The 26,015-nt window shown below is 39.7% G+C and overlaps 3 protein-coding genes across 3 annotated transcripts; 2 read left to right on the forward strand and 1 right to left on the reverse strand.

Annotated features, from left to right (window-relative positions):
• Window positions 1–6,785: 6,785 nt before the first annotated feature.
• Window positions 6,786–8,284, forward strand: LOC124261153 (mediator of RNA polymerase II transcription subunit 9-like). The gene is given in 3 exon segments (XM_046695477.1): window positions 6,786–6,907; window positions 8,051–8,097; window positions 8,100–8,284. Coding segments are annotated over 3 exon segments (276 nt in total). The 5' UTR covers window positions 6,786–6,842; the 3' UTR covers window positions 8,264–8,284.
• A 105-nt stretch (window positions 8,285–8,389) lies between these two features.
• LOC124261151 (gem-associated protein 6-like) lies at window positions 8,390–9,398 on the forward strand. The gene has a single exon (XM_046695476.1). The coding sequence runs from the start codon at window positions 8,390–8,392 to the stop codon at window positions 8,909–8,911; it is 522 nt and encodes a 173-aa protein (XP_046551432.1). The 3' UTR covers window positions 8,912–9,398.
• A 5,106-nt stretch (window positions 9,399–14,504) lies between these two features.
• Window positions 14,505–25,984, reverse strand: LOC124261157 (E3 ubiquitin-protein transferase MAEA-like). The gene is made up of 9 exons (XM_046695486.1): window positions 25,893–25,984; window positions 24,712–24,897; window positions 21,196–21,399; window positions 20,641–20,763; window positions 20,152–20,228; window positions 18,810–18,918; window positions 17,870–18,003; window positions 16,517–16,712; window positions 14,505–16,143 (listed from the first exon to the last, which is right to left on the reverse strand). The coding sequence occupies exons 1-9, from the start codon at window positions 25,929–25,931 to the stop codon at window positions 16,042–16,044; spliced, it is 1,170 nt and encodes a 389-aa protein (XP_046551442.1). The 5' UTR covers window positions 25,932–25,984; the 3' UTR covers window positions 14,505–16,041.
• Window positions 25,985–26,015: the final 31 nt, after the last annotated feature.

Genomic DNA, 26,015 nt, shown 5'->3' on the forward strand with positions numbered 1-26,015 from the left:
AAGAGCTTTCTAGCGTATTTATACCAAAATCGTGTTTATATATGAATGGCATTGGTGAAGACGTTTTTGTCTTTGTGGCTCTGAATAATTATGAACTTATGCAAACGCCCGTCGTTTTACAATGACCAAAGCCCGACCACCCGATCCATTCCAACAAGCATAAGATTCTGGGGACCTATACTCTGGCCTGGGTTCATAACGGTTGTGTTTGTATGTATAACAGCCATGCATCTCGATGTGAGAGTGTTTAACATGCCTACCTTGGGGGGTTAGTTCAACAACATTGACGGATGGAAATGAAATAAGCTGCTCAAAGCGTTGGTATATCAAGCCTCTCACAGACCTTTGTCAATCTTCTTTAAATTCTTCAAGGATTCCAAGGACATATGGCTCACAATCACTCCACCACTAAAACGACACTGACGCCTGCGGGTATTAGGGAACAATAGGGACCTGATGGTTTCAGTATGGTGCTTTTGACATTTACATAACCACTTCTGAAGCTGCCTGGTTCCCTGCGTCTGTTGCGCCTGCGCTACGCTCCGACACTCAGTGTTGCAGGCGCAACAGACCCAGGGAACCAGGCTGCTTCAGAAGTTTCAGTCAGCTACTCGGGACGGTGGGGTAGCCTAGTGGTTAAAGCATTCGCTCATCACGCTGAAGACCAGGATTCGATTCCCCACATGGGTACAATGTGTGAAGCCCATTTCTGGTGTCCCCCGCCGTGATATTGCTGGAATATTGCTAAAAGCGGCGTAAAACTAACTCACTCGCTCGCTCAATCAGCTACAGCTACAGTAATGACTGATGCGTCCATTCGCAAGGTCCAAACTAAATTCATGGGCGGGGTAGCTTAAGGGAACAAAATTGTACTTTACGTGTTTTCTTACAACATAGTTGATGGCCAGTTGTCGGAATTTGCACGGATTCCATCAGTGTGGTCACTGCCACTCACTGGTGTCGCCAGAGTATATTCAGCGTTACCGGGAGTAGGTTCTGCGTTGACCCTTACACTGGACACCGTCGTGTCGTAACAGTGAGTGAGTTTAGTTTCACGCCGCTTTTTGGCAGTATTCCAGCAATATCACGGCGGGGGACACCGGAAATGGGCTCCACACATTGTTCCCATGTGGGAAATAGAACCAGGGTCTTCGGTATGACGAGCGAACGCTTTAACCACTAGGCTACCCCGCCGTAGTTAATGGTCAGTAGACAACTTTAGAGACAACACGTTTTACTTTAAAGACAAATAATAGTATTTACAGAAATAGATCAGCTCATCTTTTAATAATGTGTATGAAGAAGTATGTGACCTAACTCCGTGATTTGAAAATGCGATTATATGATAATTTCCTGAAACTTATTGCATTCAAACAGTTATCTTTCTTGCTTCGAGCTTTCATTTTAGAATTTGGTTAGTTTTTTATCATTTTTCAGTATGCACATAATGCATGGTCCCATTTACTGTTGAATCTCTGTGATGCCCTCAACGGTTCCACAGTCCGCAGTAGGCAGATTGGTCTATTTCTCTTGTTACCCGTGGAGGTGTAGTAGAGGGGTTTTCCACAAATTTACCAGCACAATGATCGATATGGATTACACACCATTTTGACTACAGTTAAAGGCACAATGTCATCCCAAATTTCTCTAAAAATGAATAATGCATTTCTCTCAATAATACTATCAGCCATCAGGGACGTTGCATTAAATCGACTCTCGCGCCCTCTACCGGCCGAACATTAGTTCAAGTAAACCGCACGAACCTCCAATAACCCAACTTGTGATTGAAACCAGTTCGGCAAACACCGACGACACCGCGGGCGACAGTTTTCGATGTACGAAGCAATTGTTTACATCCATATATGGCAAGTGTTCTGTTTGGAAGCTGTTCGCCTCGAAGTTTCAATTATCGATTTCAGGCAAGTCGAAAGGCATAGTCAGTATTTAGTACAACAATAGGAAGCTAAAGTGATTGCATATGCCCCCAATATATAAAATATAGGCCAAAATATTGTCGAAAATGGGTGGCATTGTGCCTTTAAGGAAAATACTGGTTTGCAAGTGTACATAATGTAGAGGGCATTCCATCAACAATAATTATGGGCGAAGCAGTCAACTAGAATCGAATATTTGTAAGAGAGTTTGGGTGCTGTTTGTACTTGGAACAAGTTTGTTGTTGATCTATATGTGAGATGAAATGGAAAATTGCAAATTTGAACATTACAAAGCCATGCAGTTATCTCGTCTGTTTTCTTTAAGCAAAGACCGCCTACGGCACTATCATTGGGCCTTACGCGGCATTGTTCGTGATGTATTGCTTTTTGCTTGACAGAAAATATGATTGAAATGTTTCAACGTAAGCAGTTACATGACAAGTTTGTCAGTTTAATTCCTTGCTATTAAACATTGTTGTCTTCCATTATTACTAGCGTGTCAATGCCCATACTTCGTGGTTCAGTGACTGCTAATTACAACAAACCAAACCCTGTCGCTGTGTGAATTTGGATCGAGTCCAAAAAAGAAAGAGAGGAAGTAGATTCCTTGTAGTGTTCATTATTCATTTATTCATGAATTCATCCCTTTCAAGTTATGAGTGTCATTCAATGTTTTATAACTCGTAAACCGACTTGTGGTGCTATATGAGCATACACAAACACATTCCATAAGACAAGCAAGAGGTTTGGCAGGACTGATGATTATGGTGCCATGGCAACATGGTACATCGAGCCTTTTAGAAGATTCTTTGAATTTTTCGCTTTCTGGGATAAAACATATTTTGTAATTTGTTCATTTTTCGTTGTTTTTCGGAAATTTCCTCATTTATGCAATTACCAAAATATGATAAAGCGTTTATTCATTTTGGAATACAGTGGTTCTTTTAAAAATTCACCCTAAAACATAAAATAAGGAGGAGTAACGAAGAGCAGCAGAGATTTTCATAAATTTTAATTTACTCTTATAATTGGGTTTCAGTAAGGTGTATAATTTCAAATCCCGTATGTTTATCGGGGCAAAACACCCATTACATATAAGAGACAGGTTTCGTGCGTTTTAAAACAAATATAATAAAGAAAATAAAACAAATAATACGTGCATATCCTGAGTACTAGTCGCGACTGAAGTACTTCTATCATCCTGGATAATCTCCAGGGTATACGTTCCGGATTACGTTCCGATAAATCTCCAGTGGAGTGGGATTTATCGGAACGTATACCCTGGAGATTACCGAGGATGTTCTGTCGGTAGGGTCATTTTACCTCCTTGTTAAGTATAGTGGGAATAGTCATAACGTGAGGGCACTGAGTAGCCTCTGAGGAGGTAACGATTATACTGTAAAGAAATGCATTCTGAGAGGATTTGAGGGCATGGTCAATGTGAAAAGTATGGTAAAAGAACAAAGGTTAAAACAAGGTCGAAGTTTAAAATTCGTAAGAAGAAAAAACTGGAAAATGTACGTTGAATCCTACTAGAAACTGCAAGTGTAATAGACTCCATGACATTTTGAAATATTCTTTTTCATTTTTGCTGCAATATTAGATTTGGTATTCGAACTATTTGAACAAATTGGGATATCAGCGTTAGTGAGTATTATGTAAAGTTCCAGCTTCACCGGTTTTCTGAGAAGATGCATACGACTGATGCCGGGCGCCGGACGCGGGATGCCGGACGCCGGACGACGAACAAACAGGTCCTGGCATATGTTCGCTAGACTGTTAGTCAGGTGGGTTTAAACAGGTTAAATTTTACATCAGGTAGCAACTGGTCTTCAGCAACCTTCATCATCATCATCATCATCATCATCATCATCATCATTATCATCATCATTTATCATCATCATTTATGGCCATGAGGCCAACAGTGCTGCATGTGTAAAACAAGTAGACAAAACATGTATATGCGCCACACTGAGAATATAGATCTTATTAATTCAATTAATATGCTTATGTGTTCATAGAGACTTTTTGTTTTGATCGAAGTACAAACATTTTTTTAAGAAAGATACAAAGTCTTAGGAGTCTATTCTTGTCCCTTGTTCTCATTAGTTTAAGAAACATTTAAACATTAGGGTAATTACGACAGTTTTCAGGTAAATATCTAACACGATACTCATTGTAAAGAGGACACAATAATGTAATGTGGAATTCATCTTCTAGTTCAGTCACACAGGAGGTACAAAACGCAGTTTCATAGTTTTGGGAGTATCTATACGAACTAACATTAAAATCATGTACATTGCAACGCGGTTTTGTCAAACATCTCCGTAAATCTCTTGAACTAATAGTTACAAGATATTTTCAAAGAAAATAGTCTGTCTTTATGGTTGAATAGAACGTCAAGGATTTGGATAAAGCTATATTTTGATACCATGCTTGTCGTAAGAGGCGACTAACGGGATCGGTGGTCAGGCTCGCTGACTTGGTTGACACGTGTCATCGTATTCCAATTACATAGATTGATACTTATGCTGTTAATCACTGGATGATTTGGTCCAGAATCGATTATTTTACAGACCGCCGCCATATAGCTGGAATATTGCTGAGTGTTGCGTTAAACAAAAAACAAAAACAAAATCTGATAACCAAACAATGGGTAAGGGCTCCTTCAGGCAAGAAGAAATAATCAAACCTTCAACTGTGTTCTAGTAATCTCAGCAAGTGACAAGATTAGTTAATTTGTTTAAGTTGAACTTCTGCATTTGCTCACCCAAGCAATCGACTCGGGCTCTCAAATGGAAAAGCAGCAGGCTTCTCCTGTCGCAGTATGTCACGATAACTTCACGTTGCGTGTAAATGAATAATATTTAAAGCTAATATAATATTCTCATTCCGAGGTGGACACGCCTGAAGCTCGAATTTCACTGAATAATAGATCCAGCACGGCCATTTTCACGGCGGATGTTGAGGATCGAAGAGATCGATCGACAGCTTGACACTCTGGGAGTGAGCGTTCGAAGACGCGGAACGTGATCCGCGGACAGTTTCAAGAATAAACACAAGAGTGAAGAAAACAAATGTTGTGTTTTCTATTCAATTAAACTTCAGCTGTGAAATGCCATGTCGAATTTAGTTTGAAAGGCAGATTTATTTTACTATCCATTTTATTGATATATCCGTTGGCCATGTGAGTTAAGTCATCATCATTTTGTGCTTGGCACCTGCACATTTACGTATGACGAAAATGAAATTGACTTATTTATTTTTCATTTCCATTGATAAATGTAAAATGTATGCAGGTGGCCCAGTCGTCGACGATATCGCGATTTGGATAGAACAGCGTCCATTCTACGTGCCAGAGAATGCGCTGACCCCTCCCCTCAAACTCATGATCAATATGGCTAAAATGCTACACAGACGGCCACAATACTGTTCTGCATACAACATCTTCAGATTTACGTCAAGGCATCGCGTTGCTCCCCAAATGCAGTGCTCATACAGATCACGACATTGTCTTGCACCTGTAAACCCGGTGCTCATCCAGATCAAGATGTCGTCTTGCATCCGAAATTCAATGCTTATTCAACTTCGCCATAAAGCTGGAAAATTGCTTGTACCCGAAATCCAATGTTCCACAATATCAAGATATCGCGTTGCACCCAAACACCAAGGGCTCACTCGGACAATGTATCGAAATCTATCATAACGGAATTTAATGCCACATTTCAGGTAAGTCAAAGGTTCCCCTGCACCTGGTTCTTTTGTTAGGCACGCATCAACTCAACTCGTTCTGTGGTGTAAATGCTGGTCCAGGGAAGATACCAGACGGCCTACAAAGCATCAACGATTCGGGCACAGACAGAAGCCGGGTAATAGTCCTTATTTCAAAAGTTGGGGCGGTGGGGTAGTATAGCCTGGTGGGTAAAGCGTTCGCTCCTCACGCCGAAGACCCGGGTTCGATTCCCCACATGGGTACAATGTGTGAAGCCCATTTCTGGTGTCCCCTGCTGCGTTATTGCTGGAATAGTGCTAAAAGCGGCGTACAACTATACTCACTCACCATTTCAAAAGTAAATTCTAAAATAAATGTGTAAGCTATAACGTAGTGCAAAACAATCAGGGGCAGAATTTGTCCTCATCGTTGACCAGTGTTTTTCAAACTAATACCTCTGGAAATATGATGAGCCTGTTTTATAAAACTGTTTATAAAACAACGCTTCAAATTGCTATATTTTGAAGAACCAGTATTCTACATTGATAGACAGGCATTTGTCTGTATCGTTATTGTAGAAACACATATTTTCCTGACGGGTTGGCAATCCATATCTAAAAATAAAAATCAGTGTTGATATTAAACTACTGAGATTTCAGAGCTAAGTGTAAACTAACATGTAGTCTTTGAAACGTAAATATTTTACAGAAACTAACAGATAAAAATATATCTGAATAAAGTATAGGGATAAAGCAGCCCCAAACCTCGATCGCTCCATTTTCAGAAAATAGGGTTATCTAGACTTGCCAGCTATTATAGATTTGATTGGGCTGTTTAGGACAAATTTGTTTCAAGGTCAGTGTGACAAATTGATTAATAAGCTTGGGAGCAAAGCTAACCTTTGGCCCAGCGCTTTTTGTTGATTGACAAGCGGAGGTCACTGCACATTAGTGTACTCTTTGTTTTGTCAGATCCAAAGGCTTGGGAACGTGTGGATATTTCATGCAGATAATGTATGTAAATCGATAAGATTTTTTAACGCATTTTAATAAATCATATCCAGTAAATAGCACTTGGTCCGGTTTTTGTAATTCTTGGAATTGTCCGGATGATAATCGACGGAAGTGATAAAGGGAGATAATACAACAAGTAGAGAATGGAGCACGCTGAACCTTTGTGAAACATTTTGTAAAGCAATGGCAGCAAGTTACGCTGAAAATGAACTGAATTTGCTTCCAGCTATCTATGATGTAATACGAAGGTAATATCAAATGTCTGAAGATGACAATGTTGTTTCGTAAATGCCAACTAGACATTGTATCAATATAGGATCATTTGGGTTTCGCAAACAAACGTATCACTTGCGTTAGGACACCACAACAGACTATAATGTGTGAATGCAGAGACCACATAATCTATTATATGGTCTCTGGTGAATGTTTACGTCATTAGTGCATTTGATAAAACCACGGACTTCTGTTATCTTATAATCTTTTCCCATAGGCGGTTCAAAAATTATATTTCTACTATAAGTGATTCATTAAAATGCCCATACTATTTTCTTTCGTTTATTTGTTTAAGCGCAACACGTGTAACTAGTAGTATTTTATATTAAACAAAAGTTAACGAACACGTAATGTTCAGTTGTGAGCTTCATCTGTGAGTTTGTTGGTATCGACGTATTAGTTATCAAATGTGCTACAGACTGTAGTACAGTGCAACACAATATAATTTATGTATTTATCACATTGAATGGGTTGTCGAAGAAATGTTTGTTCATTAGCTGTAATGGTAACAATTTGCAATGACCATTTATCAGATGTTCAAAAGGGAAAGAGTTCCTTCCGTTCCCCCAACCTAACTCTAAACCTAACCCTAACATAAATTTTGGACTTTTAGTCATGTTTGTGAGTTCTCTAGTAATTGTTGTAAAAGTTTTGTTAATAATTTTAGCATATATTAATTTATATCTATTATTTGGGAAGGGGGAACGGGAGGATCTCTTACTTTAAAGAGTAAAATCTTGAAAATCTAAATCACAGAATGGCATATGATGCATCAAACTATTTTATAACAGCTGATTCAACTTAAATAACCTGAAAGAGCTTCATGATTATTTTCGGATAGGAAGTGCTTTGCATTTCACATTAACAGGAGTGAGTGAGTGAGTTTAGCTTTACGCCACTTTTAGCAATATTCCAGCAATATCACGGCGGGAAACACCAGAAATGGGTTTCACACATTGTACCAAAGTGGGGAATCGAACCCGGGCCTTCGGCATGACGAGTGAATGCTGCATTTTAACACTTTATGATATTAGTATCAGCTTATCCAGTAATGGGGAGTAACACAAATCCCATAGGTATTGATGTTACACTAAAAATGTGTGTTTTCTCTTCTTCAGTATTGAGAAGGACTCCCATGATGTGAATCAAAAGATGACTGATCTTAAAACCAGCTGCAGAAAGCTCGAGAAAGTGTTGATAAACTTTCTGGCATCCAAACAAGCAAAGACGAACAATTGAAAAAGATTGCTGTGCTCCGTAAGCAGCTGACGTTGAAGACTGAGTTACTGCAGAAATACAAGAAACTGAACAATTTTGAATTAGGACATTGAGGCTGTTCTTGTTATAGATTCATCATCCTGTTGGTTTTACTGGAACCATTGAATATCACTTAAGTACAAGTTCTGGTTCTTCATACACCTCATCGCTGAAGACTTATTTGTGCAACTCTCTGATTAATGATGGAGGGTGATACCAGTGTTCACGCCATCTATAAAAAGGATCCTGAAGAGTGGATGCAGTTTGTGTATAAACAAGTCACAGTTCTGGATGAGGGTGGGGCAGAACATACAGGCTGGGTGTTTACTATAGACCCAGTTTCAGAAACCATTGTCCTGGCTCAGTTTGATCAAGATGGCAACGTTAGCGTTGACATCATTAAAGGCAGCACTGTGTCAAAGATTACTGTTATCAATAACAATACAGAACTGTATAGAGTTCAACTTGATCAGCTGTTCAGGCCAGCTTCAGCCTTGGCTTTGACCCCTGACGAAATGAAGAGAAGACAGCTCTTGCTAAAATCATGGCTGGAAAAGAATCGGATTCCAGTTACAGTTGATGGAGACATTTTGACAATTGCAGATGCTCTCTTTATTGAGCCACCATATGGGTTTGAAAACTGCCGCAGTACAAATGAAATTGTGCTGGGAAGAATTCAAGGCTTGATAAAAAATATGCCTGAAGATCATGACACATGGTGATAAATGTCGCATGTAGATTCCTACTTCATTTTCATACATCTGCAATTATTTTCGCCAAAGTTGTCATGAAATATATCAGCCTCTGGTCATATATATCAAAACATATTGTTGTCATATATTATAACGTTTTATTACGTCAATTTTTTTCAAAAGAGAACATGCTGTTCATCTGAGCCAGTGTTGAAAAGAACAGGGCATCTGGGTTCTGGTTCCCCTAAATGTGTCAGCTTCATACTTGTGCTTGTAGGTTTCATAAAAGTGGTAACTAAATACCTGAGTGAGTGAGTGAGTTTCTATTTAACGTCACATCGGCAATATCTCACTCAGTCATATCGTGACGAAAATACCTGAGAGTACTTATTATCCATAACCCGTGATGGTCCGGGATAGAATTGATCTTCAGTAACCCATGCTGGTCGTAAGAGGCGACTAACAGGATCGGGTGGTCAGGCTCGCTGACTTGGTTGACACGTCATCGGTTCCCAATTGCACAGATTGATGCTCATGCTGTTGATCACTGGATTGTCTGGTCCAGACTCCATTATTTACTGACCGCCGCCCTATAGCTGGAATATTGCTGAGTGCAGCGTAAAACTCACTCACTCACTTATTATCCATACTTCACAGTCTTGATGACACTGCATTCCGTCTTTAAGTGTGAATATACAAGACTGCTGTGTCTATTGAAAGAGGCTTCATACAACTCTAGGAGATGATAAAGAGCCCAATCAAAACATACAGATTGTGGGGATCATTAATTTGTTTAGCTGGAACACATGACCATGTAATTAATATTTTAAATCAACAATCTCGTAACCTTTAGCTTTATCTGCACGTTTTGTTGGTATAAAAATAAACTGCATACAACTCCTGAAGATGGAAAGAGCCATAACTCCATACACAGACATTGTAGGATCCCATCATTCCAGGATATTCTGGCATTGATAAATCCAGATGGATGAAGCACTTTGGCACATGTCATGTGAGGATCAATACTGTTTGTTATGTAACAACTTGTGCTCCCCTGTTACTCTGTCACTGGGCCAGGCCCTTGTGTAATTCATTGGTGAAAAGCAGCAGCACTGCAAACCAACCAAATGCATTCTCAGCGAGATCAATGGTGATGGAGGAACACTGTGTATACAAACCCTTGAAGTGTTGGTGATGGGTATTGCTGAACCCTCATTGTGGCAAAATGTGTATCTTAGGGACTGTTCATAATTTATGGCTTGGGGGATGATGATGATTTTTAATGGAGAAGCATGTGCAATGTGAATGCCCCCTCCCAACATTTATGTACAAAGTAAGTGACCCCACCTGCATGTCATGTACAAAATCAATGCCCCATAATTTGGGTAATATTTTTATGTACAAAATTGATGAACAACCCACCACCCTCTCCCTATTACATGTGTACAAAATTGATGACCCCCCTGCCTCCCCAGAACAAAATGTGCGACCCCCTTAAATGCATCATCACCCTCCTAGCCATAAATTATGTATGGTCCCTTAGCGTGTTCTCTGTCTTTAGTCATAAATTCATTAAGTTGTCTACTTGAATTGTAATTTAATTTAGTTTTAATTGATGAACTTTGCATCTGATGTATGCTTAACACCTGTATGTAAACCATGATATATGTACAATCCTTATTATGACATTTTGCTCTACCAAAATCAATTTCAAAGAAATGAAATGTGCCCAATATTCCACTCTCCAGTTTTTCTACTTATCATGTTTCTAGGAAATTGGTCAGGCTCAGTCTCTTTTTTTCAGAGGGAAAGTGTAAACCTTTTTTTTAATTTTTTCTTCTAAATTTGTAGATTGTCCTGCTTGATGAAGACTAGACTAACACTTAGTCTCTGAATAATTATACGTCTTTCGATAGATTCAGAACTTGAGGATATCTAGACTTGCTTCATTTAAAGTTTACCATTGCAGAAAGGGCTGGGCAGAGGGGAAAATAATGCAGTTCGGGGACTGTGACACGGGCAAAACCAAGAGTGAATGTTTACTGTTTACATTTTTATTCAGTTCCTGTTGTAGCACTGAGAACTGGTTTTGAAGATTAGCCGAGTAGTATTATACCCTTATTGAGCTGGGAGATTTTGAACTGTAACTTTGTATAAGTTCAGACACCTTTGTATCGTTTTCATTTTATGTCAAGATGTCAAATCATTATAATGAATGGTCATATTCATCAGTTTCAACATTGTTCAATGAGAAATAAATACTTTTACCGGTACTTCTTTGAATGTGTTTTGTAATGAGCAAGTTTTGAGAATTGCCCCTACTTTCCAGCACAATGTTTGTGTTGTCTTTTATTGTTTACTGATGCACACTGTATATTCAGGCTCTTTGATTCTGTCCTGTTAAAATAAGTCAAGACACAACCCAGTGGTTGATGTCATGAGCAACTGCCAATCTTTTGAGTAAGTCTGACCAACCAGAGTCTGTGTTGCTCACTGCAATCTCATTAATTTCAGATGTTTTACTCAGATAAGTTATGAAACCTAAATTAGGCCAGACCAATTTTATTTCTTGTTTTACGGATCCGCCTGTCGTATTTTATTAAGAATAAGAAGAAATTTTTTTCATTTTCCCCGCTCAAAAAATTAAATCCTTTGGTTTTTATTGGCCAAAACTGTAAACTCACAAGACAAATGTTTTTTGCTCTATATACACTTCATAAATTGCCAAAAGTAAAATACTTTGAGTATTTAGAATGAATATTACTTTGACTGGTGACAAAAATCCGTAAAACAAGAAATAAAATTGGCCTGGCCTTATATTGAAAAAAACCTCAACATGCTGACTTGGTTGATGCAGGTCTTCATACTCAAATTTCATAGATCGATGACCGTGATGCCAATCAGGCCCGGAATTAGATATCTGGAATTTTGCTGAGTGCAGCATCAATCAGCAATCAAAGACAGTAATTGTTGTACCCAGCCTGATGCTCAGTATAAAGGGAAATGAACAAGGACTAGTCCATTAGGAGCCAGTATACTGTGAGTGGAGCATCCAGCGGACTATACCCGTGACGATCCGGGTTAGAATTCGTCTTCAGCAACCAATGCTTGTTGTAAAAGCTGATGAACAGGATCGGGTGGTCAGGCTCACTCACTTGGTTGACACGTCTTCTTATCCCAATTGCGTAGATCAATGCTCATGCTGTTGATCACTGGATTGTCTGGTCCAGACTTGATTATTTACAGTATGCCGCCAAATAGCTGGAATATTGCTGAGTGCGGTGTTAAATAAAAGCAACCAACCAGTGGTCTAGCAGTACCAAATCTGCATTAGTCGAGACTTCTATAAGCAGACACACAAACACATTGCACGTTGCACAATATGTGCAATAATCTTTCACACAACATTAAAGCCAATTCCATGTCATCATGAGTCAACATACTGGAAACAAGACAACGATGGGTTTCATATACATTGTCTTGCTTTATTATACATGAGTATATATTATGGTACATGTTCATCTTTGCCAAGCACACATACAAACACATGCAAGCAAATCTGGCATGAAAGTTGGGAGGTGAAAATAGACAAGTTCATTTGGTGGCACTGATGATCTGAACAGACAAGGAACAAAAAACTTTAATACAGAATTAAAACATCTCTGTGAAAGACACATTCAAGAAGCCTGTCTAGAAATATTGAATCTTGCAATAAACACAAGCAGAACACATATTTGATCATCATCCATTGTTACAAATAGTGTCGAGTTGGTGTACATATTCACATTGTCTCGACATGGAATATAATCACAATTTGAATGCTTGCCACTCAAGCAATATCAAGATGGGACAGAAAAAGGCTTCATATTCTCTACCAATGTGGGATTCGAACCTGGACGATCGTCGAGATAAGCAAAACACATTAACCGCCTGAAACATACAGCATTAGAAATCTTGGCAAAATCTTCAATGGTCGTATGTCTGGAATTCACATCAGAACTAATGAAAGATTTTACCACCAAGGATGTCAAAACGCTCATACTTAGACCCACAGCATCAAGACTAAACACTGGTAAATATCTCTCTCTATTTCCCAAAATTTACTGACAAGAAATCCACACATGTTGCATTTAACTTGAAGTGAACACCCTTTCAGGATGCTGTCCAAACATGAAACTGCTACTTTTAATGCCATGCTTCACAAAAAGATTTACTAGTCTTCAAAGTTTAAGAATTGGTTTAATACCACTTAGAAAAGTCTCAGTTTTATCACTACTTGTCAGCTTGGTATGGGGGAAAAGTCTGACGTGAAACAATTCTCAGATGTTTATTTCTTTGGTGAAATTCTGGAATAATGTCATCAACAGAGACAGAATCAGGATGAACTGGGATTCGAACCTGTGATCACGGAGATTAGGCACACCAAAGGGGGGCAACTCTGCTCAGCGAATTGCAGTGTTTTACACAACTAAGGGACCGTTCATAATTTATGGCTGGGGGGAGGAGAGAAATGCCGATTTTGATGATTTTAAGGGGAAGGGGGGGATAATAAATTTTGTACACGTGTACTTTGGGGGTTGGGGGGTGACAGCAATTTGGTACATAAAATGAGGTCACTTACTACATAAAGTTTAGGGCTTTTCAATCACATTGGACATGCTTCTCCATAAAAATCATCATCACCCCCTAGCCATAAATTATGAACTGTCCCTAAGCCACCTGGAGCCTTAAATATCAGTTAGAAGACTCCACTTAAACTGAACGAAACTAACATTAACTGTAAATCAAATCATTTACTGAAGGGAAGATAGGTTGTACAAACAAGCCAGTGTCCTTCGACTGAATTAAAATGGTGATTACACATATTGCAGACAATCAATCGCACTTCTTTACCTACAAGACACAACCATTCTTGTCAGACACAAACGGATGCATTCCCTGTACATTACATACACTTTCTTTTGAGAGTTATATTTTCAATCGACAATAACTAAGATAGTCAAATCAAAATGTTGTAACTTACCATATATAATAGGTAGTGTTATCAGAACTTAGAAACACTCTGATAAACATGATAATCATGATCTGATCAATATGTCAAGGAATTACTTGTCGTAAGCTCTGATCATGGACGTGGGTATAATTCCTCTTAATATTTTGTGTAATGTTCCCGTAACGATTTGATCATTGTTTCCCAAAGTGTGAGTGCTTATGTAAACAGCACTGCTGCAAATCTCTGGAACTATGTCATGGGGAAGTGAGGTCTTATGTAAACAGCACTGCTTCAAATCTCTGGAACTATGTCATGGGGAAGTTCAATTATTGAATAAATGATAAACAGAAAAGGGTTTCGCACTTCTCTTTCATGATAAATGGTTGTTTACATGTGTTAGTGGTGAATCTTTCGATAGAGTAATATCACAGGACTTTGAACTGTTAACATAGTGGTGAAATCTTTAACTTTACACTGGTACACATTGTTACTTCATAATAGGTGTAACGTTCCTCCATAACCTATGAATATGCATGTAAATTTGACAGTGTAGAAGTACTTCTTGTACCTTTGGTGTCTTGAAATGAAATACCATGCATACCTCATATCGGTCATTTAGACCAACACTTTGCATGAACTTCTTGTAAATCCTACTAGTTTATTGACCACAACTTTCAGTGATTCCGCAACTGGTCTCACCCTTAGATGGTTAAGACAAGTAAGGTTGCTATGTTTACCAGAACAACATCAATCCAGTGTGCGAAATAGTTTGTAAATCTTGCTAGCCAGTCGGTCATAATCTTGCATGATTTAAAAGTGTATTATAAGTTAGCAAGTCAGAGAGAGTGATTTACAAAGTGACCCCATGAAAATTCACTAGCCAGTCGGGCCAGTGACTATGGAGATTTACTGGCCCGACTGGATTTTGCTAGCCACGGGCTAGCGGGCCAGTGGCTATTTCGCACAGTGCATCAATCCAATTAAAATCAGATCTTCAGTACAATATCTTTCTGTATGAAGATCCAAGGACATCTCACAAGAAACATCATGCATTGTCCAAAAAGCGCTGAGGTTGCAACATTCTTGGTCCAATGACTGAAGAATTCGTATTTCTGCATCTCAATACACTATCAACAAGTTCTCACTGTTAATCATAAAGGCTGCACTGTTACACTGAGACATATATTTTCTACACTGGTCATTTCCAAGTGACCTGGTATCCAGACCCAAAATGAATGGGGCACTTCTGAATGTAAACAAAAACACCCACCCATACCGGGTGTACTATCAAGGTTATATTGTCATATGCAGCCGTTTTCTTTCTCTCAGTACATACAAGGATTGTTTGTTCTCTGCGTGTTCTCTTTTGTTAAAATTTAAATTGAAAAATATGATGCAACCAAATACATCTGAATCATTTTAGATTCATTTGGCTCAAGACTGACTGACTGAGTATAGTTTTACGCCACTTTTAGCAATATTCCGGCAATATCACGACGGGGGACACCAGAAATGGGCTTCACAAATTGTACCCATGTGGGGAATCGAACCGGGTCTTCAGCATGATGAGCGAATGCCTTGACCATTAGGCTACCCCACTGCCCCTTTGGCTCAAGAATGCATGCTTACTTCACGGAAATGAAGCCGTCATCAATCTCTCTCGGTTAGTGTGATGTGACCTGTGATGGAGACATTTGGAGATCTTTCAACAAAAAGGTATCAGTTAAGAGTAAACTATCTGATTTTAATAAAATTGGGAACAATATCTGGAAAAAATTCACAAATATGTAAACATTTATCAAGACTGCAATTCTAAATGAATTAAGCCATACATCCCGGCATTCATAAGCAATTGTTAACCAAAGACAACATTGAACAGTTGATGTCACTTGACATGTAACTCACGATCAGAGTGAAGATTCACTGACCAATCAGCGCTCAGCTTTAAGATTGGAGTGTTTTCACAGAAAAGATGCAGCTTTACACGTACATAATCAGTCGTCATCTCACATGGAGTATCTACACCATTCTACTTGGTTCTATGTGTGATGGCAAGCTAAAATCAGTCAGAACCAGCCTCTTTCTTACATTCTGTAACACTATTTATCTATCTACATCACATGGTCGTCTTTCATGCAGTGCCTTTTTCTCTGTCATGGGACACTCATCACATGACAAACACCTTGTCGATATCATCTAGCTTGTAGATTTCTCTTGTTCGTGGGCAGACAACTCGACCGTCGTTATTAGAAGCCATTGTCGCAAGGGACTGAAACATTAACAGATATAGGAATCACACAGGATTGATATGGACAAAGAGAAATACTACTCATAATACCATGAAATTATTGAAAATATTTTTTTAAATCTTAATAGTGAGGTGAAGTTACAAAGTTTGGAACCCAGGTTAGAATTGGTCTCCTGGAACCCATGCTTGTCGTAAGACCCGACTAATACGATTGGGTGGTCAGGCTGGCTGATTTGGTTCATGCATGTTATCATATCCCAGTTGCATACATCGATGCTCATGCTGTTAATCACTGGATAGTGTGATGCTGTCTCGATTATTTAGATACCGCCAAAATATTGCTCTAATATTGCTGAGAGCGGTGATAAACAAACAAACAAACAAATCTACTCACATTGTAACCGTACACATGTCCATTTGGGAGCATCATTGGTGGGTTGTTCTCGTTGAGAGAGCCACCTGTGATTGTGCAGATAAGTTTGGAGTTGGCACAGTGAGCATACGGCAGCGGTCTTGCGAGCTCGTTCAGGTGCTTGGAACACACGGGGCAGTTCGGGTTCTTGTTCTCTGACGTAGACTTGTAACAGTGACTGGTGGCTGTTAAGGAATTCTCACCTACTGGAAGGCATTTGTAATATAGAACTGCCTAATGGTTTGACAAACACAGAATCAATCATAGCCCACAAAACTTCAAAGAATGTTTTTAGTCAGTGTCAAAGCTTTGGAGTCATCCCACCAGCCCCTGGTGATCAGGATTATGTAGATATTAGTGTTAATTTACTGTCCATTATTGTCTGAAGTTACTTGACCAAACAGAATTTATTTGACTCTGGCTTCAGTTTACCAGCTAAAGCTGCAGATGATAAAATACACCAAGTGGGTGATTAGAGAAATTATACTGTAAAACTTCTCAGGACATTTTCAGTAATAGTGAATGAGTGAGTTAAGATTTACGCTACTTAGCAATATTCCAGCTATATGGCGGCGGTCTGATAATAATCAAGTCTGGACCAGACAATCCAGTGATCAACAGCATGAGCATCGATCAGCTCAATTGAACCGATGACATGTGTCAACCAAGTCAGCGAGCCTGACCACCCGATCCCATTAGTCGCCTCTTACGACAAGGATGGGTTACTGAAGATCAATATTCTAACCCGGACCTTCATGGGTATTTTCAGTAATAACAGACTTCTGCTGTAATTCCACAGTGATGCTGGCTTCACACATTTACAATCATTGAGCACAGGTATGGTGTCGTGAAACCTTACAATATACTACAGGACAATTTGGGATTGAATCCATAATCATAGCTTTTGTTTTATTTAAGGTACAGGCATCATGAAGCAATGAATTTCTCTGCACCAACTCTTACCTAAATCGTTCTAATAATTAAATCACTTTTATACAAGCACTGGTATGCTTCTGAGTGAGTGAGTATGGTTTTACACCACTTCTAGCAATATTCCAGCAATATCACGGCAGGGGACACCAGAAATGGGCTTCACACATTGTACCCATGTGGAGAATCAAACCCAGGTTTTCAGCATGACGAGCAAAGGCTTTAACCACTAGGCTAAACTACCGCCCTGGTATGCTTCTGATAAACATGGAAACGTAATCCGTGTGAATCTTCAATACAATGCCATTATTAAAGGTTTCTGGATTGTCATTGGGGAGCACCTAAATATCCCAGGTAACTCTCTACTATATTCACACTGATGTAAGGAGTGTTGGTAAAGGATACGGCGTTTTGAGTGAAGACAGCCCCGCCTGGATGGCCGCGGTGAAGACAGACGTACAGTTGAGCTGGTGCAACTTAAAGTTCTCCTCCCGGAACTGCTGGACAAGCTCCTGCCAACGACTCACATCCAACAGCTCCTGAAACATCAGAACATTCACTAAATCACTCACTAGTCCTGAAACATCACAAGATACAGTAGCTCACTCACTTCACCTGTAAACATCATCACATACACTCACTTCACCTGAAACATCATCACATACACTCACTTCACCTGAAACATCATCACGTACACTCACTTCACCTGAAACATCATCACGTACACTCACTTCACCTGAAACATCATCACATACACTCACTTCACCTGAAACATCATCACGTACTCACTTCACCTGAAACATCACCGCGTACACTCACTTCACCTGAAACATCATCACGTACACTCACTTCACCTGAAACATCATCGCGCACTCACTTCACCTGTAACATCACCGCTTCACTTCACTGAAACATCATCACACCATTACACTCACTTCACCTGAAACATCATCACATACACTCACTTCACCTGAAACATCATCACTCACTTCACCTGAAACACTCACTTCACCTGAAACATCATCGCATACACTCACTTCACCTGAAACAAACATCACTTCACCTGAAACATCGCCACACTCACTTCACCTGAAACATCATCGCGTACACTCACTTCACCTGAAACATCATCGTGTACACTAACTCACTAATTCATCTGGAAACACCACATCTATACTAGCTCACTCACTAACCCTGAAACATCACCGCCTACACTCATTCACTTACATATCAGCATGCACTTTCTCTGAAACATCACAGCAAACACCTACTCAATAAATTGTACTATAAACATCTCATACAATCACTCACTGAAACCAGGGCATCATTCCCTTCAGCGCCATACCTTATAAGGAGCTATCTGTGTATCACTGGGGAAAGCCAGGAGCGCCATGACCTTCTGCACAGCTGGGATCTGGTCGTCCTCGACACCACTCAGGTATTTCCTGGCATGTCTGCAAACACAATACATTCAACCGTTCAGGACGAAGGATACATTTTACTTGACTGCTACTGAATTGATGTAAATTCTGGTTAAATCTGGTTGCTACCCTTCAGGTAGCATGCCAACTGTCTGTCGCCTCCCTGTGAACAGCAACTATTTGTTTGTTGTTTAACACAGCACTCAGCAATATTCCAGCTATATGATGGTGGTCTGTTCATAATTGAGTCATCCGGGTTAGAATATTGATCTTCCGTAACCCATGCTTGTGGTAAGAGGCGACAAACGGGATCGGGTGGTCAGGCTCGCTGACTTGGCTGACACATGTCTTCGGTTCCCAATTGCGTAGATCGATGCTCATGCTGTTGATCACTGGATTGCCTGGTCCAGACTCAATGTGAGTGAGTGAGTGAGTGAGTGAGTGAGTGAGTGAGTGAGTGAGTGAGTGAGTGAGTGAGTGAGTGAGTGAGTGAGTGAGTGAGTCTTTATGCCGCTTTGGAGCAATATTCCAGCAATATCACAGATGATGTCAGACCAGCAATGGGATTCACGCATTTTACCAATGTGGACACAAACCTGATGAACGAATGCTTTAACCACAAGTCTACCCCACTGCCTCTTGCAAATGGGAACACTTAACAGACATCAAGCAACACACTAATCAGATGGTAAAACCAAGCAGACAGACCCAGGTAAACTGATAGGTTTCTGGTGTAACAATAAAACTGATATGCCATCTTGCAGCATAAAGCCCAATAATGTCCACAAGTTAAAATTTGATAATGAGTGAGTGAGTGAGTGAGTGAGTGAGTGAGTGAGTGAGTGAGTGAGTGAGTGAGTGAGTGAGTGAGTGAGTGAGTGAGTGAGTGAGTGAGTGAGTGAGTGAGTGAGTGAGTGAGTGAGTGAGTGAGTGAGTGAGTGAGTGAGTGTATTTTACACCGCTTTTAGCAATATTCCAGCAATATTACATCAGGAAATACCAGAAATGGGCTTCACACATTGTACCCATGTGGTGATTCGAACCTGGGTCCTTGGTGTGAGGAGCAAGCGCATTAACCACTAGGCTACCCCACCTCCCTGTTCAAATTAAAGGTTCATAAATCAAATGATATAATCTATACACTACACTATGGACGCAATCCAATGACTAGTGAAACATTCTGTGCATCTAATAACTTATATTACCATTGCTCTGTACTGGTGCAAATGTGAATGAAAACCTTCACAATAATGGTGTCCGACTTACTTGACAGCCTCCAGTCGCTTATCACTGCGGACCAACTCAATGAACTCCTGTCTGCGAACTTTGAACTCTAGGGTACTCTGAAACCAAAGCATAATTGATGAAGATGCTGCTTCCACATTGGTTGAAGTTTCCTATTTTCATGTGATAAATCTGGAGTATAGCCTTACTGATACTGGGATATATTAAGGATGTAAAAGTAACCGACCCTGGCAAGCAAATAGGAAAGAATTGTTACTAGGTTCAAAACTGATATTTTTTATTAAAGTGTTTTTATTCAAGTTGAAGTTCAATATGATTTTATTGGAACATGTATATAATATTTTGATTTTATTTTGAAGTCAATTTACAAGACATCTTAATACAAAGAGACATCATTCAAAAGTAAGACTAAGAGACTGAATGTGTATAAGATCTGATCGATTTTGTACAGTCACTGCAATCTATGTCACCTTCTAACAAGAAACATGATAGAAAGGAAAAAGATATAACCTTCATCTTTCGTAGTTTGGACTTGTTGTCGTAGCACCAAGCTAGACAGGGCCCAGTCTCGTGTCTCATCAGCGATTCCTCCACTTCCTTTGAGGTGAGGAAGAGCTCTATGTTTGTCAAATCCTGCAAACAAATGCATCTTAACTTCATGAATATTGACACACGTTTTCAATATAGTGGGCTAATAAGACTGTTGTAACATATATGAATAAAAAGCTGTGCTAATGTCAACTAAACAAAATGGAATTATGTGTTAATTAATAATGTCACAATCCAGGAGTGATGGTACAAAATCTAAATTTTTGAATATTTTTTTTATTACGGAAGAAAGGAATTTAATCCAAAAATAAAATCCTTGCAAACTTTTGTTTGGTACATTTAGTTGATGCTAAAATAGTTGATACAGTAAAAATAAGATCTAAAATAAGTAAAAACAGCTAAGAAACAAGTTCATTGGCAAGAAAACTAAAGGCATTGTCCCAGACAAATGGCAACAAAACAAAAAGCCTGAATACCAAATTGCGAACATTAGCAAAGCAGCAAAAGATGGTGTACCTCTATTTCAGAATGCCGGGCCAACTTGAGAGCTGTGTTATAGTACCCGGCCCGTAGGAAGAACTCCACTAGCATGCGATCCAGACGCTTCTTCTGCCACAGCGGACGCGCCTCCTCGGGGAGATTCTCAGCCTCCTTCAGGTGCTCTACCCGGCGTTTGATGACCCGGGCAGCCTCTAGTTCATCCTGGATACTTTCATCGGCCTGCAATCATACATCATGTAGATAGGGTAGATGAGTAAGTGGTTGAGTTGGTGAGTGGGTTGATTGGTTTGTTGTTTAGCTCAGCACTCAGCAATATTCCAGCTGATAAGCTGTGGTCTGTAAATAATCAAATCTGGACCAGACAATCCAGTGATCAACAGCATGAGCATCGATCTATGCAATACGATGACATGTGTCAACCAAGTCAGCGAGTCTGACCACCTGATCCCCTTAGTCGCCTTTAACGACAAGCATGGGTTGCTGAAGACCAATTCTAACCCGGATCTTCACAGGTTTGTGTAAGTGGGTGTGCGTAGGGTGTATATAAGAAAACTGAATGAACACAATCCCATAACAACTTCAAAACAAGAGGACAACATCAAGGACATGGAATCAGTTTCTTTTAGAAACACCAAAACATAAATGGCTGCATGGGTTTGATAAATATGCAAAATATTCACTGTTTTTCAAGCTGTGCTTTGGAATTAAGTGACAAAATTGATGAACAGATGGAGGGATGGACGTAAGGAAGGAGGTAAGGATGGACGGCCAGCATCCATTCCCAAATCCTCCCTCCACTGTATGGCAGGGCATGAAATAACTTGAAGTATGGGCAGGGGTGGAAATAACCCATTGCCCGACGTCCGAGTCCAGTGTTTTTTCTGGTAGAGTAAGTGTGTGAGTGTGTGGTTGAGTGTGTGTGGTGATGGTGGTAGTTGTGGATCTTGTGTAAATAAGAGAACTGCGTTAACACAATCCCCGGCAACCAATAATTTGGACCAGCTTCCTGTAGGAGTGAATATACATGAGTGAGTGAGTTTAGTGTTACGCCGCACTCAGCAATATTCCAGCTATTTGACGACAGTCTGTAAATAATCGAGTCTGGACCAGACTATCCAGTGATCAACAGCATAAGCATCGATGAATATACTTGGAGAAAGGAAGGGTAACTCATCAAAAGTATTTTGGCTTATTTTTTCACAAAGTTTGAAAACTTGTAAAGGCTCTAATTGCAAGCACTAAATAATAAAACCCACTTCTAGGAAGTAGGCTAGTTTGGATAACATTTGTAAACTGTGTTCGTCTTTTTTTCCCAGTAGTTCACTATATATATTCTTAGAAGTTCCACTGTCAAGGGGTATACATCGCAAATACAAAACAAGAAGACAACATCACTGATATCCCCTGCAATGGAAAATACTTGCTGTAATTAAATCTATTTCTTTAAGAAACACCAAAACATAAAAAGGCTGCATGGGTTTGATGCATGGACGGAATGATGCATGGGAGGATGCATGGGAGGATGCATGGGAGGATGGATGGATGGATGGAAGGACAGGGAGGTGGATGGAAGGATGCATGGGAGGATGGATGGACAGGGAGGTGGACGGAAGGATGCATGGGAGGATGGATGGATGGAAGGATGCATGGGAGGATGGATGGATGGATGGAAGGATGCATGGATGGACGGAAGGGTGCATGGGAGGATGGATGGAAGGAAGGGTGCATGGGAGGATGGATGGAAGGAAGGATGGATGGATGGATGGCCAGCACCTGATCCCACATCCTCCCTCCACTTCAGGGCAGGGCATAATGACATGAAATATCAGCCAGCCAACAGAGATGTCATGAGAAATATCCACACTCCCAGTCCATAATAATGCTCTATCTGATGGCCATACATTGTAAATCTTAATCCTCCATTTTCAACTCAAACACTGACTGACTGAGTATGGTTTTACTACAGGTTTTTTAGCAATATTCCAGCAATATCACGGCAGGGGACACCAGAAATGGGCTTCACAAATTGTACCCATGTGGGGAATCGAACCCGGGCCGTCAGCGTTAACCACTAGGCTACCCCACCGCCCCAAAACTCTAACAAACAAGCATAGTAGTGGGGTTCAACTCTACGAGGGAATCAATGCAGATGGAGCACTGATGGGCAGTGATGTTGACTAGTGACTGTTTGTCTCTTGGTATTTTAAAGCTGTACTCACATATAATGAGTGAGTGAGTGAGAGTAGTTTTACGCCGCACTCAGCAATATTCCAGCTTTATGGCGGCGGTCTGTAAATAATCGAGTCTGGACCAGACAGTGCAGTGATCAACATCATGAGCATCGATCTGCGCAATTGGGAACCGATGACATGTGTCAACCAAGTCAGCAAGCCTGACCACCCGATCACGTTAGTTGCCTCTTACGACAAGCATGGGTTACTGAATGTTCATTCTAACCCGGACCTTCACAGGTTACTCACATGTAAGGAAATATATGCAATTCTAAGTGAACATGACAGGCAAACTGGGTAAAAATTATAATCTTGTTCAAAACTGGAGTTTTATTGTTTTCATATTCTTAAAATATAAAGGTATGTCTGGGGCTGCAAAGAATACACTATGTGGCTAATATGATACGTGTCATGAATATTGGGTAACGAACACAAATAATTATTCATGAATGCAATATTGTAGGTAAGTGATTGATGTACAATATGGAACGCCCATGTTGACAGTGTTAATTTGTCACAACAATAACCAGTGATCTCATGACACTCAAATTTTGGTATGTAATAGTTATCAGTTATAGTTGACAGCACCATGTGTGGCCTTGGCAAACTAACATAACTTGCACAGCTGCAAGGCTAGTACATATTCCATTCTTGCAAATCTCACTTTCAAAAAGTACAAAAGGGTTCAATAAAACATGCATAAAACATCCTCAATCTTTCAAATTGCACATTCAAGTTTGTCTATTTTCCAGATAATTTACTGTCACAACAAACTCAAGCTTTAGTGCTTGTTGGTTTGTTGTTTTTATGCACTCAGCAATATTCTAGCTATATGACGGTGGTCTGTAAATAATCAAGTTTGGTCCAGACAATCCAGAGATTGACATCATGAGCATCGATCCATGCAATTTGGATACAACGACATGCATCATACATGCATCTGACTACCCCAATCCTGTTATTCATCTCTAACGACAAGCATGGGTTGTTGGAGATCAATTCTAATCTGTATCTTTTCGGGTATCAAGCATTAGCAGATACACCACTATGATATCATGTAATATCTAAAAAGAAAGGGTTAAGCAATTCCTTCTATGTGAAGCTAAGACCTTTACAATCATTTCTTAATCGATAGGACAAAAGGAGAGATTCTTTTGCTAAAGCTGTACAGTAACACACTGACCATAGCATACATTGAAATCAAATACATAAAAAGTAACAGTCAGTATGTTTATCTTCTATTCCATCATTAGAACAAACTATTGCCTCATACAGACATATTGCCTGACAAAAGACCTACCTTCCTCTTGAGGAATGTTAACTTTTCCACCATGTTGTCAAGGACTCTTGAGACATCACCCACAGAGACACTACTTTCCTGCAGACATTTCTCAAGTTCGTTACCAGCGCCTTGTATGTGAGACACTTCACGATCAATATTTTTTTGTGCTGTTCGAAACTTTTTGTTCAGTACCTCATATGGAACCTGTATGACAAGAAAACATGACAAAAGTAGAGATGGTTTAATTTGAATTGAAGAACAACCCCAAATGATCATTACCATGACAAAAATAAATGACACCACCATATCGCTAAAACTGATTAAGTTCTGCAGCAGAACACTAGGTCACATATGTAACATGCCATACCTAAGCTGTAGTCAGCATGATTTTAGTGTTATAAACAGTGCCCCCCTTAGGTTATATTTGTATATACAGACACAGTTTGCTCAAGCAACCAATAATGTTTGACTGGGGTCAATTTACTATTAATATCTCCAAGGGACTGGGATAGAGATCTTTGACAATGGACCATTTTCATGATTATTTAGAATGGGCCACTGCCCTTGTGTCAAAAGTAAACTTAAAAAATTTAATGGGCCATTTTTTATTCTAATGTGCAAAATGGCCCTGCCTTTCCCAATCCCTGATCTCCGATCTAAGCTTGTTTGTGTACCCAAAAATGCTGTACCCTTATTACAGTTGCATGGTTCTGCATGTATGAACTTGCTTGTGAACGAATCTCTCTGAAAGTTTCCTAAACTAACTTTTAAGAGCATGGTATCCTTTCTAGAGAAGTGTATGAAAGGAAAAATTACATTTTTTGTGCCACTTAAATTTGGTGAATTTTGGAGCTATGTGAAAAGACAAATCATTTATTACGTCTATCTTACTTGTTTCCGAATAATTATGGTCCGTTGACACTTTTTGAACGTCGTTAATTGAATCCCTTTAGCCATTCCTTTTAAACTTTATAATTACATCTGAAGTTGACACTGTCGATGTGTCGTGCTGGTCTGGTTTCAGGTTTAGTTGGGTCATTTCAGTAATGAGCCGAGACGATTAGTTTTCGCCTTAAGATCTCACAAGAATGATGTTAGCATTAAACATGATTCAAAACAACATAAAGTTTGTATTCTGTAACGAGATTTGCGTTGAATTGAAAGAAACTATTGCAGATTACGTCTGAAAACCATCGTACCTTCAATGTTGGATGTTCCAAAGACTTCACGTCCGCCATGATTGTTTGACCCGGAAATGCATAAAACAAACGTATTTTGGGATTCCTTTTTCAAAGTTAAACTTTCAACATCATGCGATTTCT

Source organism: Haliotis rubra, unplaced genomic scaffold (genome assembly GCF_003918875.1).
Source record: "Haliotis rubra isolate DU_JTF1 unplaced genomic scaffold, ASM391887v1 Scf79, whole genome shotgun sequence".
Taxonomy (NCBI): domain Eukaryota; kingdom Metazoa; phylum Mollusca; class Gastropoda; order Lepetellida; family Haliotidae; genus Haliotis; species Haliotis rubra.